Source organism: Brassica napus, chromosome A10 (assembly GCF_020379485.1).
Source record: "Brassica napus cultivar Da-Ae chromosome A10, Da-Ae, whole genome shotgun sequence".
Lineage (NCBI taxonomy): Eukaryota > Viridiplantae > Streptophyta > Magnoliopsida > Brassicales > Brassicaceae > Brassica > Brassica napus.
The window spans coordinates 7,383,887-7,398,822 of NC_063443.1; the positions used below are offsets into that span (position 1 = coordinate 7,383,887).

General features: G+C 34.7%; 1 protein-coding gene and 1 pseudogene across 1 annotated transcript; one reads left to right on the forward strand and one right to left on the reverse strand.

Annotated features, from left to right (window-relative positions):
• Positions 1 to 8,720: 8,720 nt before the first annotated feature.
• Positions 8,721 to 12,290, reverse strand: LOC106403522 (annotated as a pseudogene).
• A 666-nt stretch (positions 12,291 to 12,956) lies between these two features.
• LOC106402705 lies at positions 12,957 to 14,370 on the forward strand. The gene is made up of 6 exons (XM_013843491.3): positions 12,957 to 13,300; positions 13,377 to 13,432; positions 13,511 to 13,634; positions 13,727 to 13,833; positions 13,997 to 14,060; positions 14,147 to 14,370. Exons 1-6 carry the CDS (start codon positions 13,135 to 13,137, stop codon positions 14,224 to 14,226), a joined length of 597 nt encoding a protein of 198 aa, XP_013698945.2. The 5' UTR covers positions 12,957 to 13,134; the 3' UTR covers positions 14,227 to 14,370.
• The last annotated feature ends 566 nt before the right edge of the window (positions 14,371 to 14,936 follow it).

Here is a 14,936-nt window from a genome sequence, read left to right on the forward strand (position 1 = left end):
TGCGGACGACACATAAGGATGTCTCTAGGTCAGACGAAGAGATTAATGGAGGTATGGTGGATGGAAGGCAGTAGGAGGTGCAGGATATTCCAGCTCTTGATGGGAGTAAGAAAGAATGGAGGAATGTTGGGCATTCTACGCAAGAGAATAGGCGCTCTCACAAACCTAGTGACGGTTCGGAATCTGCCATTACGGTTTCTCCTTCTTGTTTCCAGCCTTTGGCAGATGTAGATGAAGAGGAAATTTCTGACGATCAGGAGGATTTTGAAGAGGGAGAACTGAATGAAAATACGGAGGCGAGACTTAAGACCACCCGAAAGGCTCCAAAAGGTTCTACGCAAAGATGGCAAACAAATCTCAGAAGAAGAGAGTGGCATCAGTTCGTGATTTAAAGTTGCAGCATCTACAATTTGGAGTAAAAAAATCTTCCGTTAGGAAGATATGACGTCCTTCTTCGCTTGGAACATGCACGGGTTCAATATGCCGCGCAAACATGAGGTATTACGGAAATAGATTCAGTCTGAAAAGCTAAATTTCGGGTGCCTGTTAGAGACGAGAATTCAGCAGGATAAATTCCATAGTATTGTTACTGATGCTTTACCGAGTTAGAACTCTATTGCAAACTATGAGTACCACCACCTTGGGAGGATTTGGTTTTGCTGGTCTGATCAGGTGATTGTTACTCAATTGAATAAAACTAGTCAGATCATTTCTTGTGCCGTTCAGAACCATGTTACTGGTGAGCAGTTTATTTGTTCCGTTATCTATGCTTCTAACTACCTTGTCGATCGACAGACTCTGTCGGCTGATATTCGAGCAACTCAAGCCGCTTATGGTCACTTAAATATGCCATGGATCTTTATTGGTGACTTCAATGTCACTCTCTCTTCTCAGGAGCACTCCGGAGCTACAGATTATTTACCAGACTAAACGGGGATGAAGCAGTTTCAGGATGTGGTCTCGGACTGTGGCTTTTCAGATCTATCAGCAACTGGTGCACTTTTTACTTGGTGGAACAAACATGAGAGGGATCCAATTGGTAAAAATCTGGATCGTGCTTTGGTTGATAGAGACTGGCTCCGAGTTTTTCCTTACTCTCAAGCTCATTTCAAAGCAGGTGTTATCTCTAATCATGCAAGGTGTTATGTCCGCATTGCTGATCGGCCTGCTGGTAATAGGAAACCTTTTTGGTTTTTATCTACCTTGCAGATCATAATCAGTATATTCTAATGGTGAAAATGATATGGGACTCAAGCCCTCCACTGTTTCACTCTCGTATGACTCTTCATCTTTCACATGAAGCTTAAACTTCTAAAATCTGATCTTCGTGCTTTAAACCAGACATAGTATGGCGACATCACTACTAAGACTCGTGAAGCCTATGCAGTGCTATGTGACCGGCAGAATGAGGCGTTGGTGCATCCCTCTATTGATTCCTTTCGGATTGCAGCTGAGGCTTTGGATAGATGGAACCACTTAGTAGCAATTGAGGAGAAGTTTTATCAGCAAAAATCTTGTGTAAACTGGTTGGGAGTGAGGGACAAAACTACACCTTTCTTTCATCAACATGTTTAACATGTCGGACAATTTCCAAAGGGTCCCTGTCTATTCCTCTGAATAGTTTATCATTCCCCACTTTCCAAATATACCACATAATCCAGAGATATGTGTCTTTATCCAGCTCAGGGTCTTCTATATCGTTTTTCTTCCAAAAAAGACAGTCGATGTTCGCGTAGTGACTCGCGCTGGGAAACATTGATGTTGGAGTTGGGGTTGCTTCACGTGCCTTATATATAACATATATAGGGTCATAGGGATAGTACCATGTTTTAATGTGCTTTTAACATATTATCCATTTTTATTGTATGATATATCACTTTAATTATATTGCTGCCATAAATTATGATAATGAGAAACTAATCCTTATATGATAAACCAGCCATGTGATATGCACACATCCCAAGCAATCACCACATATCTCGTAGTATCCTCATTCGAAAAATCTTCATAGTAATTTGCGATGGCAGAGTCCATTAGCTGGAAGGTGTATGAACGTCAAGAACCATAGGGATGGAAACTGTGGGTGTAGATTGGATCTGTAACACGGAACGCAGAAACTGTCGTTGACTTCTCCGTAGCACGATTCGCGAAAAAATAAAGAACATATGATAAGCACTTAATTGTGTTTTATCCATGTTTATCCCCCGCAACGCCCGCTTATCATTTCACAAGTTTTAAAAATCCATCTCACTCAATTGTAATCTCAACGCCCACATTGCTTGACTTTTTTTTTTTGTGTCGACAATATTTTCATTAAACTAGCCCAATGGGCTGTTTTACAAGATTTGACATTGTTACAAAACGAAGTCCAATAATATAAAACAAGAGAAGCCCTATCAATATAGGTTCAAGATAGAGATCGGCTTGTAATTGATTTCCTTCCACGTGCCAGCCTGGTGAAGATCTGAGGACATCTGATGGTAATACGTGTCCATAATGCGAGACAGCATCTCTGCCGCCTCAATTCTTCGCCACCGGGACTCATGTGTACCGAAACCTCCGTGTTTCTCTTCTCACCATCGGAGAATCCGTGATAACCTCGCTGTAAAACGTCAGAACCTTTTAACTCCACCTCTGCTCCAACCTTTGCTTGTGCTGATGGATCTCCATCTACCGCCGATTATAACTCTGAGATAGATCGATCTGACCAAACAAGAGATCTTCCTGGACCGTCCTCATAAAGAAAACTCCGGCTCTTCTAAACCTCCGTTAAGTTAATCGATGTCAATCCAACTCCACCGCATCCTTGTCGCTAAGATACTTTACCAAAACGCCTATCGGCTTTACTATAAGGTAAAGATTGACTCTTATTGAAAAGGAATAAATGTGTATCATAGATTAGAAAGAGAATCCAACCCAAACAAATGGAATCTTGTATATTTTGCAGAAGAGGAGGCCGATCTAACGATCGGGAATACTTATTATTCATCCCAAAGTCAAAGAGATAAGACTAGAATGAAATCAATCAAAACCATTTGATCATATATTTTTTAAAAGAAATTAGTTGAAATACAGCAAGTTGTATACCATTTTTGAAAAGTACATTTATTCAAAAACAATCTAACATTTAGACATAAGATTTAGTGATTATTGTTTAGAGTATAATATTTAGAGATAGAGTTAAATTTATAAATTACTCTTAAATATTTATAAATGATTCGACAACTTAATTTTTTTATAATAAACTTAAAATATTTATGAAAATAGTTATCATTTAAAAATAGTTAGAATCCCCTCCACCCATTGTTTTGAAACCGACCCGGACCCGCGGTTGAACCGGTAAACCTGGTGACCCAGAAAAAATTCGGTTTGGGTTTTGTAAAAAACCCAATATTTAGAAACCCGCAAAAAACCGCAAAAACCCGGTAAACCCCGAAATCCGGTACCGGTTGAACCATCAGTCGAACCAATAAATAACTTTTACTTCTTTTTTTAGTTTTTAATTTTGTTTGATATTCTAAATTTTCAATTAAGAAGTTAGGTACTGACAAAAAAAAATTATGTTTTTTTTTCAGTTTTATATTTGTGATTTTTTGATTTTGATGAAGATTTCACTATGTCACTTGAAGAAAATAAAGTGAACGATGGTAGAGAGAACCAAAATTAGTTGATGTTATTTGGTGTTAGTTTATTTCCGTTATCGATAATTTATTAAATGATCTTTTACTTTTGGTTTATTTTGTATTTGTAGTTTAATTTATTATTCACATTAGACATTTAAATATTTAAATATTTATAAATTTTATGTTTTGATTTATTTTAGATGCCATAACTCTTATCTTGTTAGAAAAAAATTTAAATAGTCTAAACTATTTTTTTGATATTTTGTATGTCAAATGAAAATAAAAATATAAAAACCAAAGTTAAGTATTTTCTAAATGTTTTTAAACATAAAATATATACATATCCAAACTATTATTTTATGTTTAAAAAATAGAAAATATTAAACTTTAGTTTCTATATTTTTATTTGCATAGCTGATATATTATTATATAATAAAATTAATTAATTTATTAACCCACGGTTCATCCGCGGTCGACCCAGTGATCCAGTAACCCGGTAAGCTGTCCGGTTCAGTATCCGGGTCGGGTTTAAAAACATTGCCACCACCCCTTTTTAGTTTTTTTTTTCATTTTGTATGTCTTTCTTACCAAATATAATTCAATCAAATAAGTATAATGGTAAAAATATACATCGTTTCTATATATCCTATGACATAAAAGTGTTCAAACGAACATAAATTCCTTAGAAAATATAATTTTATAACAAAGATATAACTCAAAATTTGGAGTCAATTCCAAAAGTAATCATTTTTTTTGAAACGTTCATTTGTCCTATTCACCATAGAAACTCGAATTATTCAAAAAAAAAAACCTTTCTTTTAAAGTGAGTATTTGACTCATGTATCATCTGCCGCGTTTATTTACAACATTGTCATTGTCATCGTCATCAAAACACCAACCACCATGAACAACTAATTTCAAGCTCTAAATGCACCTAAAATCATCATATACATCTTCATATCCTCATTTCTTACACACATAAACCCTTTCTCTTTCACTTTATATCTTATTTAATCCAAAATTCCTAACTTTTTATTTCAAAAACTATAAGCTTATAGAGTTACTCAAGTTCATGATTCCTGGTTAAGAACAAGTGAGTAACTTCCATTAAGAAGTTATGTGTTCTTGTAAAAGCTAAACATGAATCTCACCGAATCTAAAAATGATATTTGAATTTTTTAGATTTGTTTCACGAAGAAAACTTCTTTAGAAGTTTCTCCATCGATAAGACTTTTAGAGAAGTCTTCCGGTCAATGCATAGGTTAGTTTTACAATTGGCATTTTTGTGTGTGTGTGTGTGTGTGTGTGTTTAGAGAAGAATTCTTTAGAAGTTTTCTAACTTTTTTTGTTAACAAAAAAAAGCGAGAAGATTTCTCGAAAACTCTTTTCGGATAAACAAGTTAGTTTTCCAATTGACCAAAGTTTTGTCAAAATTTTGAAGTGTTCTCACTCTCGCAAAAATTCTGCGTAGGTTAGGTTTGTAACTGAAAATTAATAGTGAAAAAACTAATACTAATTAGAAAACTTCTTAAGAAGTCTTCAACCATGAAACTTCTCGAGAAGTATTCTCAAATTTTATTCTTGGTTTTTGTCAAACATATGGTTACAAGAGAAGATTTTTCTAAAAAAGTCAAAAATTGAAAAAGTAACCTACGCAGATTTCTTGGGATAGTGAGAAGAGTTCATGTGACCGTAAGAATAGAAGTCTTCTAAGAAGAAGTCAAATATGTGCAAAAACTCTATCCAGTTGCAAAACTAAGATGTTTATCAAAGAAGAAGTCTTTTATAGTATTTTCGAGAATTTTCAAATAAGTAAGCTAATATTTACAAAGTAAGACTTATCAAGATATCTTCTGTAAATTAGACTTCTCTAGAAGTCTTTCTTTGTAAATTTGCAATTGCAAAAATAACTTAAATAAAAAAATTTCCGTAGAAGTCTTCTCTGAGAAGAGTTGTTAGGAAGCCTTATACGTCAATGTTTAATAAACTTTTATTTTCTCTACAATTAAAATGATTTTTTAATAGTTTTTACTATTCATGTATATTAAGTCAATATTGCGGCTCCTGGATGAAATTCATAACTTGTTTGATGATAATTATGAGGTTACAAATATTCATGTTTACTAATGTTTCTAGCTAATCCGAGAAGACTTCTTAAAAAGTCTTCTATGTTAATTTTTCAAGAGTGTTAAGTAACTTCTAAGATATGTTTGTTTTAACTTTCAAAACTGTTAAGTAAATTTAAGAATATCAAGTCATGTGGTTTAATGTGTCTTTTTAGATCATGAGACATAATTTTTTTAACTTCCATGAGACTTAAAATTTTAACTTTCACTTAAAATTAAAATTTGATCTTTTGTGGATTTGACAAAGTTTTTGTCAGAAGTCTTCTCTCTTAGTTTTAGTAAATTTGACTAAGTTTTGTGTTGTTGTCTTTTGTTACAAGTAGGTAGAATAGTTAAAATGTTTCTTCGTCTGTTGTATCAATAACTTCAATAATGTTAAGAACTTTTGGCAAAACATGAACATATTTACCAAATTATTTTCATTAACATCTCTTCAAGTTTACAAAATAATTCACAACTAAAAGAGTACACATACAAATCATAAAACATACCATAAACAAAACTATTAAAAATGGAGCTAGATATCATTCTACGACATAGATAAGCTTGGACTCCACTTGACATCATCCCTTTGTACCACTTTGGGAGAACACTTTGAAAGAATTCTTGGGAAGTCTTGTAACATAAAATGCCTTATAAGACTTCCCGAGAAGTCTTCTGAGAGTTTCTGAGAAGTCTTCCAAAGTCTCAAAACAGAGAAAACTTTCAAAAATAAAATTTTATGCTTAAATAATAATCAAGACAGTTACATAAGGCTAAATCTATCCAAAATGGGTACCACTTTGGACAAAAGACTTCTTGGGAACTCTTCTAGCATAAAATGCATTAGAAGACTTCCCAAGAAGTCTTTCGAGAAGTCTTCCGAGAGTCTTATGAGAAGTCTTCAAAATTCTGATTCAGATCTAAAAAACTTTGCCTATTCAAAACATCCAAATGAGTTCAAAACAGAGAAAAAAATAAAAATATTTTTATGCTTAAATACTAAACAAGACAGTCACATTAGGTTGATCTATAGTTTTTTAGAATATAACATATAAAAACACAAAAATAAAATCCAAAATTTATAGATCTACTTTTGAAGGAGCGAAAGATGAGAACCATATAATGATAAATCGGCAAAACAATAAATTAGTGAGAAAGACATAAGAAGAATGAGAACTAGATTTATTGGTATTTTCAAGTTCAAAAAGATTAGAGAGAGGCTGTAGAGTTTTAGAGTGAGAAATATTACATTTTTGTTGCAACTATTTGATATGAAAAAAAGATAATGTACAAATTTTCTTTATTTAAGTAGAAAAAATTCCAGGGCAGTCTTCTCACCCCAAATTTGCTATTCGTTTGAGAAGACTTCACAATAAATATTCTAATGCATTACATGTTAGAAGACTTCCGCAAAAGTCTTCAAGTCTTTTAAACCATAAAACCAAATAAATAACTAAATAGCAACAAACACTTCATTAAACATATAATCAACTTATAAAGTGTTTAATATACACAAAATTAAACACATATAAGTCAAATTTACTTTTTTTATTAAAAAAAAAATCAAGATTTCAAAATCTAACCCTAAAAATACAAACAATACTATAATGTTACCAATCCCTAAACCAAAGACTATCATGAGTCATGACGCAATCTACATGACTACATTCACTCACCTATGCTGAAAAATTCAATTTTAGTAAATCTAAATTTACATGATTTAAAAATATCTACAATTATACGATTTAGATTTTTTCCCCAAAAAATATAAAATAAAATTTATAAATTATTTTTAAGATCTAATACATGAGAAGACTTCATGGAAGACTTCTGGAAGAATTCACATTAGGCGGGAAACCTAAATTTCTAAATTAATGATTAGGTGGAAAACCTAAATTTCACTAAAATTTAGACTTTGTTGTGAAGTCTTCGACTAAGTCTTCCAGTGCATTATATGTTAGAATACTTCTTGGAAAGTCTCCCAAACCCTATAATCGAAAAACTAACTAACTAACAAAAAACACTTCATTAAACTTAAAATAAACTTATAAAATGTTTAGAGTACACAAAACTGAACACATGTAAGTAAAATTTAACTTAAAAAAAGGTTAATATTCCAAAATCTAACCCTAAAAATACAAATGATACTATAACATATGTTACCAAACCCAAAACCAAATACTACTATGACTCAATCTAAATTCACTCATCTATGTTGAAAATAATTCAATTTTAGTAAATATAAATTCACATCATGTAGAAATGTTTATAAGTACATGATTTCAATTTTCCCCATAAAACTATTTTTATAAAATTTATAAATTATTTTTAAGATCTAATACATGAGAAGACTTTTATTTTCGTAAAAGTGCATACAAGTTTTTTTGTTTTGTCACAAGGGGCTGATTGTAACTTCACTTTTCTTTCGGGTTACTTTAATTCAATCTGGGATATTTTTGTATTTAAAATCAAGCTTTGAATCATTTTATGACAAATTTATAATTTATACGTTGTTAAAATAACATTTTTTCATATTATTTATGAAAATATATTATCCAATTACAAAATCAATATAGTAAGAAGTTAAGAAATCAACAAACTATATATTCTATTGCACCCATTAGAAACGTCTTTTCAATTTTGATTTGCAAATCATCGTATATACTATACTATTTTGTTTTTCTTAATTATGTTATATATAACATATTTCTTTTTTAACTGTTTAATAGTATTATGATATAGATTACACTGCAGTTCACACATGGACATGGAGGAGAAGAGTGTAAGGGGGCCTTATTGAATTAGGGATTTGAGAAAGTTTTCAAGATTTTAAGATTTAGAGGGTTTTGTTGAATTCAAGGATTTTGATGGAGGGTTTTGTTGAATTCAAGGATTTTGATGGAGATTTAAAAAGAGAATTTGGTAGGATATGGTAAAATCTTTTTAATATTTTTTTAACAAAAACTTAAACCACTAAACTACAAAATCGTAATCTGATTGTTAGGTTTATATTAAAACATATATTATCAAATGATATTACTATACATTATAAAGAAATATAGTCTTGTAACGATTGCGCGTACGGTGAAAAAAAATTAAAACGTTTTTTGATAGGTTGCAGAGTTCAAACAAAAGTCCAACTCTTCTATTTCTCCTCTGTTATGTGCTCCTTCACATCTTCTCTCTGTCGGTAATCCGCCAATAAGAGGATTGCCTATGTAGTTTTTTTCTCGTTGAAGGTGCTAAATTGTCTTCTTTGGAGAATGATACCTGATATATTGTTCATGAGACTTGAATACCGCAAGAGAAGTAAGGTTTGTTAGCTGAAGAGGTATGTTTCTATGTAACATGTTATAAGAAAGATCAAGGTCTCAATGTCCAGCAGCTTTGAGAAGATATCCGGTATAGAGCTCGACAAGAAATTGTGAGATAGATTCATGGCTTCGTAGTTTTGAGAGTACTCCAATTCTGATGGGATAACACCACTTAATCCATCGTTAGACAGATCCAAACCATATATATAATCAACTGTTCCTCTACTGAACTCAGATTTCAGTGTAAGAATCGCACTTTGATTTGTTCATTCTCACAGCACAAGAAACAACATACCTCTATTTCTTCTCGAAAGTACAAAACTTAGGCCTTCGATGATGATTTCTTCTTTGAAGGACCAGCTGTTTTCTGCTCTGCTTTCTTGAATATATTGGCTACAGTAGCTTGAACGAGCTACCGTCTTTGATGATTGTTTTTTCCTTTTTAGCTGGAAGTTCATTAAGCAACTTGCCTGCTGATGTAATAGTAATATCAGCTTGAGGTTCCTCACGACCTTTTATTGAAAAATCAGATTCCAACACAGGTTTCCATCTTCTTCATCAGATGTATTGTCTTAACTAGTTCACTTTGACCTGAAGAGTTTTCTGGAAAAGTTTCTGCAAAGTTGAACTTCTTGCCAGAAATTCTCTGAGACTGTTGAACCTGAGTTAGTTGAACTGGTGTAACTTGAATCTTATCAGCCATATACTCTCCATCATCAGACAAAAGCTCCTCCATTTCAACTTCAGGTGAGTCTGTCTCTGTCTCCGTTGGTTAGCTACCAGTTTCAGGAATCGCAACCGTCTTAACCGAAGCTGCTGTTGCTACTGCTCCTGCACCACCTCGGAAATCAAACTCAGTCTGCTCTGCCTGAGACAATTCTTCTGGGAAATCAAGACGGGCTTCTTCAGGGTTTTCCTCTTTAGTCCCAATCCACCATGATTTTCATGTTATCAAAATAGTTATCGCATAAGACGTTTTTGCCACCTAGAGAATTGCAGAGACAAGTATCTGTTCTTCGGATACAAGATCGTTCCAAAAAGGTTTATGCGACCCTGGAGGGAAGGTGACGTAGAGGACGGGGTTTTGGTGGAGAGTCGATCGAGATCGCGGATAGTGACGCCGGAGATGGGAGCGAGGATACCAGGGATGGAGAAGAGGAAGCTGTTCTAGAGCTGTGACTTGAGGATGATGTTGGAGCCGTAGTGCTTCTCTCTGATCCGTTCTCTTGTCCCAAATATGAAATAATTGTTTTTTCTTAAATTCCATCTCTTTAGATGGTATTCTTTTTATTGGATTTGAAGAGTAAATCATAGTTTTCAATAATCTAAAATAATTTCTGATAAATCTCATTGATGAAATCCATATTTTACAATAAGAGGTGATTTGGTAGGGTTTTTATAAATGTTACATTCAATAAGAGAGGATTTGTAGAACTTTTTATAAATACCTAATCCAATAAGAGAAGATTTGGCAAAATCCTAAAATTTGATGAAATCCCTAATCCAATAAGCCCCACTAAATTTCTATAATTTGGAACCTTGACTTCAACATCAACGTTTTTTTTCCTTTTTTGTGAACATTTATTTTTATAGAACGACTCGATAAAATAAAAATTTCAATGTCAATTACAAGTTTGAATCAAACAAAAATTATCTAATTCAAACCTCACAAAATTAGCTTTGCTCGCCCACTACACCAACGCATTAATCTGGTAATCTGTTCTGAAATTCTTAGATTATCATGACATCATCAGAGTAGTTGGTTCTTGATTATCTCATTAAGCCCATAATTCTCGTTGACCATGAAGCTCTAAACTACGACGGTAAGAGAGGACAGAGATATCAAACCTAAGGAAGAGCCAATTGAGCCTCGCTAAACCACTGATCGAGGATGTGTAGCCTGACACAAGCAACACAGACCCTCTGAACAACACAAGCTGCAATGGAGACGAAATCTATCCGCAAGCACTTCAGATTCTGAAGAAATAACAGACCGTCATGCCGATGCAATCAAGAAATCGTCGTGCCATTGGGATGGCCACTCTCAGCCCATGACTTCTCACCGATCACAATTTCAACTGACCTAATCGAGACTACCAACAGAAGTCCTGGTCCGAACCAGAAAACCTAATCCCAATATTTCTAGAGCTTCTAAATCACTCCTTGGTGGAGACACGAGGAGAAGCTGTCGAAGCAGAACTGAAGGATCCAACCACTCACGAAATGGGTGAGTAAGCTCACAGAAATGAGAGAACAAATACAAAGGAAGAACAACTTCAGATAACGGATAACACTCATGCCATAGATGATAAAATCTTTTTCTCACCATAGACACAACTTCATAGAGATAGAGTAACCACACAGCTACCTTACCCAATTATACGAAACGACTTGAAAGATGACCGCCGTCTCCTTTGCGCGAAAGCTAACCAACCATCGTCGCCAGATACCATCAATGTTTCTACAGTGTTTATGGAGTTTTCAATGGCCATCACAACCAGGAGAATGCCAGAAATGAATACATGTCAAATAATTCACAATTGTCATCAGAAAACCACTGTGAAAAAAACATTTTTAGATAAGTAGTATATTTTTGATGATATTTAAAACATAAGAAATAAGATAAGTAGTATCTCATCTCTCTTTTCTCATCTTTTCTCTCAAGCAGACGCCGTTTCTTGAACTGTTGTCTCTCCAACATCAGTTTTTTTCACCAGCGACATGAGACGGCTCTCTTTTTGTCCTTTTTTCTTGTTCTTCAGCCCGTGCTTCATCTACTGGTGCATTTTCTCTCTTATCGGCGGTGGTGGTTTAGATCTGAGGTGGTGGTGAAGTCACGTTGACGTTCATTCTCCTTTTGTGGTTGCACTTCCCGGTCTGATCTATGGAGGTAGGTCGATATCAAGTTCCCCCAGAATTTATACATGTGGCGCATGCGTTCTACAGCGGGTGTGCTTCTCAGATCCAGCAGCATGGAGGTTCTCGGGGAGGAGGCAAGACGTGGTTGGTTTCTGTTTCGGAACCACTAGCTTCTCAAATTTTTTTCTTTCAGCCACTTTGAGGACGCCGGGCGGAGCTCTAGAGTAGGATTTCTCAGTGGCGGCGGAGACCAGTTGGATGTGGGGTGCGATTTCAGTTATTCCAAACACTGGCTCTGCACAGCGAAGCCGATTTGAATAGTTTGCTTCTTCCTTGGTCTGCGCTCCTCTATTTCTTTCATGGTTCTCCGATCTGCATTTCCTCATCTTCTGTGTTTTGAGTTATCGGTGTCGTTCTGCTCCTTTGCTCTGCTTGTTCGGTTTGGCTCATCGTTGGAAGTCGCTTCTCTTCCCAGTTTCTGGTCTTTATTTCAACGGTGGCGAGTGCTTTAGCTGACGTAGCAGCTATTTCTGGCGGTTGCTGTGAGTATTTTTGGTTTCGTTGTTCTATTTTGTATCCAATTTGGTTGTTTTTTGTACCATTCCCAGTTATCGAAAGTTTCAACTTAATTTTTTTTTTCTTCATTCCAGTTGTACTAAAATCCAAAAAAATTCAATACAAAAGTCTTTTATACAAAAAAAATTGCATAAACTGAACTTTAAGTTTCAAAACTTCACGTATTTTGATAAATATTATACTTTAATACTATTCTATTATATAATTAATTATCTATATAGAAAATAACATATGGTAGATAAGTTTAAAAGAAGTGCTCAAAATCTTCATTCTCCTATGTTATATGTTCATTCAATTCTATCAATTTGGCTTTCAGCTTCGTGGACGTTGTGTGTATGCACGATCATCACACACGAAGAAAATGGCTAGTATCCAATTTTGTGCTAAATTATCACATCCTCCACCCAAATTTCTACCGAATTATTTTGCTAAAATTATTTTTCCATTATGTTCAGCTCACTGACCCAAAAAAATTTAAGCCGAGATCAAAAATGGGCTATCAAATAGAGAATAATGGGTCTTTGATATCGCCGACCGAATGAAATCAAAGGAAGACCGGGTTGTGGTTTCTGTCACTTTAAAATTGTAACTGAACTCTAACCGGTATCTTTCTCGTTCGGTTTATCTCAGTTTTATTTTATTTAGTTCGGTTAGATGCTTCTAATAGTTTTGTCGACGACACAATCTCTCTCCGATCGAAGCAGTCAATTAAATTTCCAATCGGAAAAGATGCAGCAGAGGAAAACGACGGCGGCGGCGGCGGGTAGGCCAAGTGGTACCGATGGATCTGATTTCTCGTACCGGATGGTGGTTGACTCTCGTGAGTCTTACATAAACCCATGACTCCGCTTCCTTTTTTCTTTCCCGATCTCTTCTTAATCTATTGCGCCTCCTAGGTTACACGAAGGTCACTAAAGGGAGATCTCGTCTCCGTCTTTTGATCCTTGTTCAGGTGCGAATCTCTGTGATTCTCTAGATTAGGTCCTGGAGCTCGATTTTATAAATGCATTTCTTTGGTTCTTGTTTGCAGGCTACAATTTATCTAATTGGACTGTCGTGTGCATTCATGACAAGTACTAAAAATGAGGAGAGGAACACCCTTGGAATTGCATCTGCTTCTATTGGCTTACTCTTTGCATTCATTGGAGATTTTGGTTAACTCTTCTCTTCCACCTCATTATTATTACTCTCTAACCATCTTTTTTTTATTCCTGTGGTTTCTTTGTCTTTGTTTCTGTTGAAAAAGGTTGCAGACGCAGCAGAGTAAACCTTTTGAGGCTCTACACGGCTGCCTCCACCGTTGTCATGGTTCTTTCTGTGTTTTCTGCTGTTAGGAGCAGATTAACAATGGAGGTGATTTGCTTAACTCAAAACATACTTTGCATTTATAGTCAGATTAAAAGCAGACAAAAGTTTTCTTTTACTAGTCCGAACCAACTGGTGATTGTGGTAGTAACAGTATGGTAGCAAATACTATGAAACTGAGCTTGGTGTTGTTGATGCTATCACCTGATAGGAACGGAATAGTTCTGGAACAGCAGCTAACCTTGAGCTCTTAGGGTTCATTTCTGCTCAATTGGGTAACACTTTCAGAACATCCTCATTTGTTGAGTTTACACATTCGAAGTGGTTATAATAGATCTTCTGGTTTTGCTGTCTAATGCAGGAGCGGTGGTGCAGATATTAGCAATCATCGTTACGGGTTCCCTTGTCAATAATATGTCCCCACCTACGAAGACAGAATAGACAAGACAAGAGAGTTTGTGGTACTGGCATGTGTGATTCTGCTAAATGAGGAAGACATTTAGAAATTTGAAGTTTTCAGTTCTACCAAATGAATAGTTGTTTACTTCAGTATCTTCTTTCATTATTCAAAAGACATTTTTAATAGATCGATGACCATAAGAATGTTACGACTAGAGGCGGACCTGAAATCTCAAAGATTGAAAAAATATAGAGAGAATTCGTAAAATATGACACATTCAACTTTCAATTCTCCTAATAAGATTTTTTTTTTTTGACTTTTTTTTATCAAATTGAACATGTCTTTCCTTTTATTAATGGCAAAAATAGAAAAGAAAATTGCAACTCATTTGTCGTAAACTAAGTTACATTCATTTAGTTACTCAAACCAAAATCTAATATAAGTTAGTTATTGTACCACCAAATCCAATTGACCATGCAGTCTCTTCTTTAAAAAGAACAGACTTCTCTTTCCACCTAAAACATGGGTAATTCCGTCCACAAAAGTACAGCTGTATGGACAATATTTTCCAACCACGGAATGTGTCTCTCAAGGTAAGAGAAAGACGTAATGTGTCTCTGTATGTAAATTTTTCTATATATGTGCCAGAGAAGCTTCAGCAGATTGCTCTGTTTCGAACACAACGTAAGCGTGAACACTGCACTTTCAAAAACATTACATAAAACTTTTCACTAACAGAAACTTCAAAGAT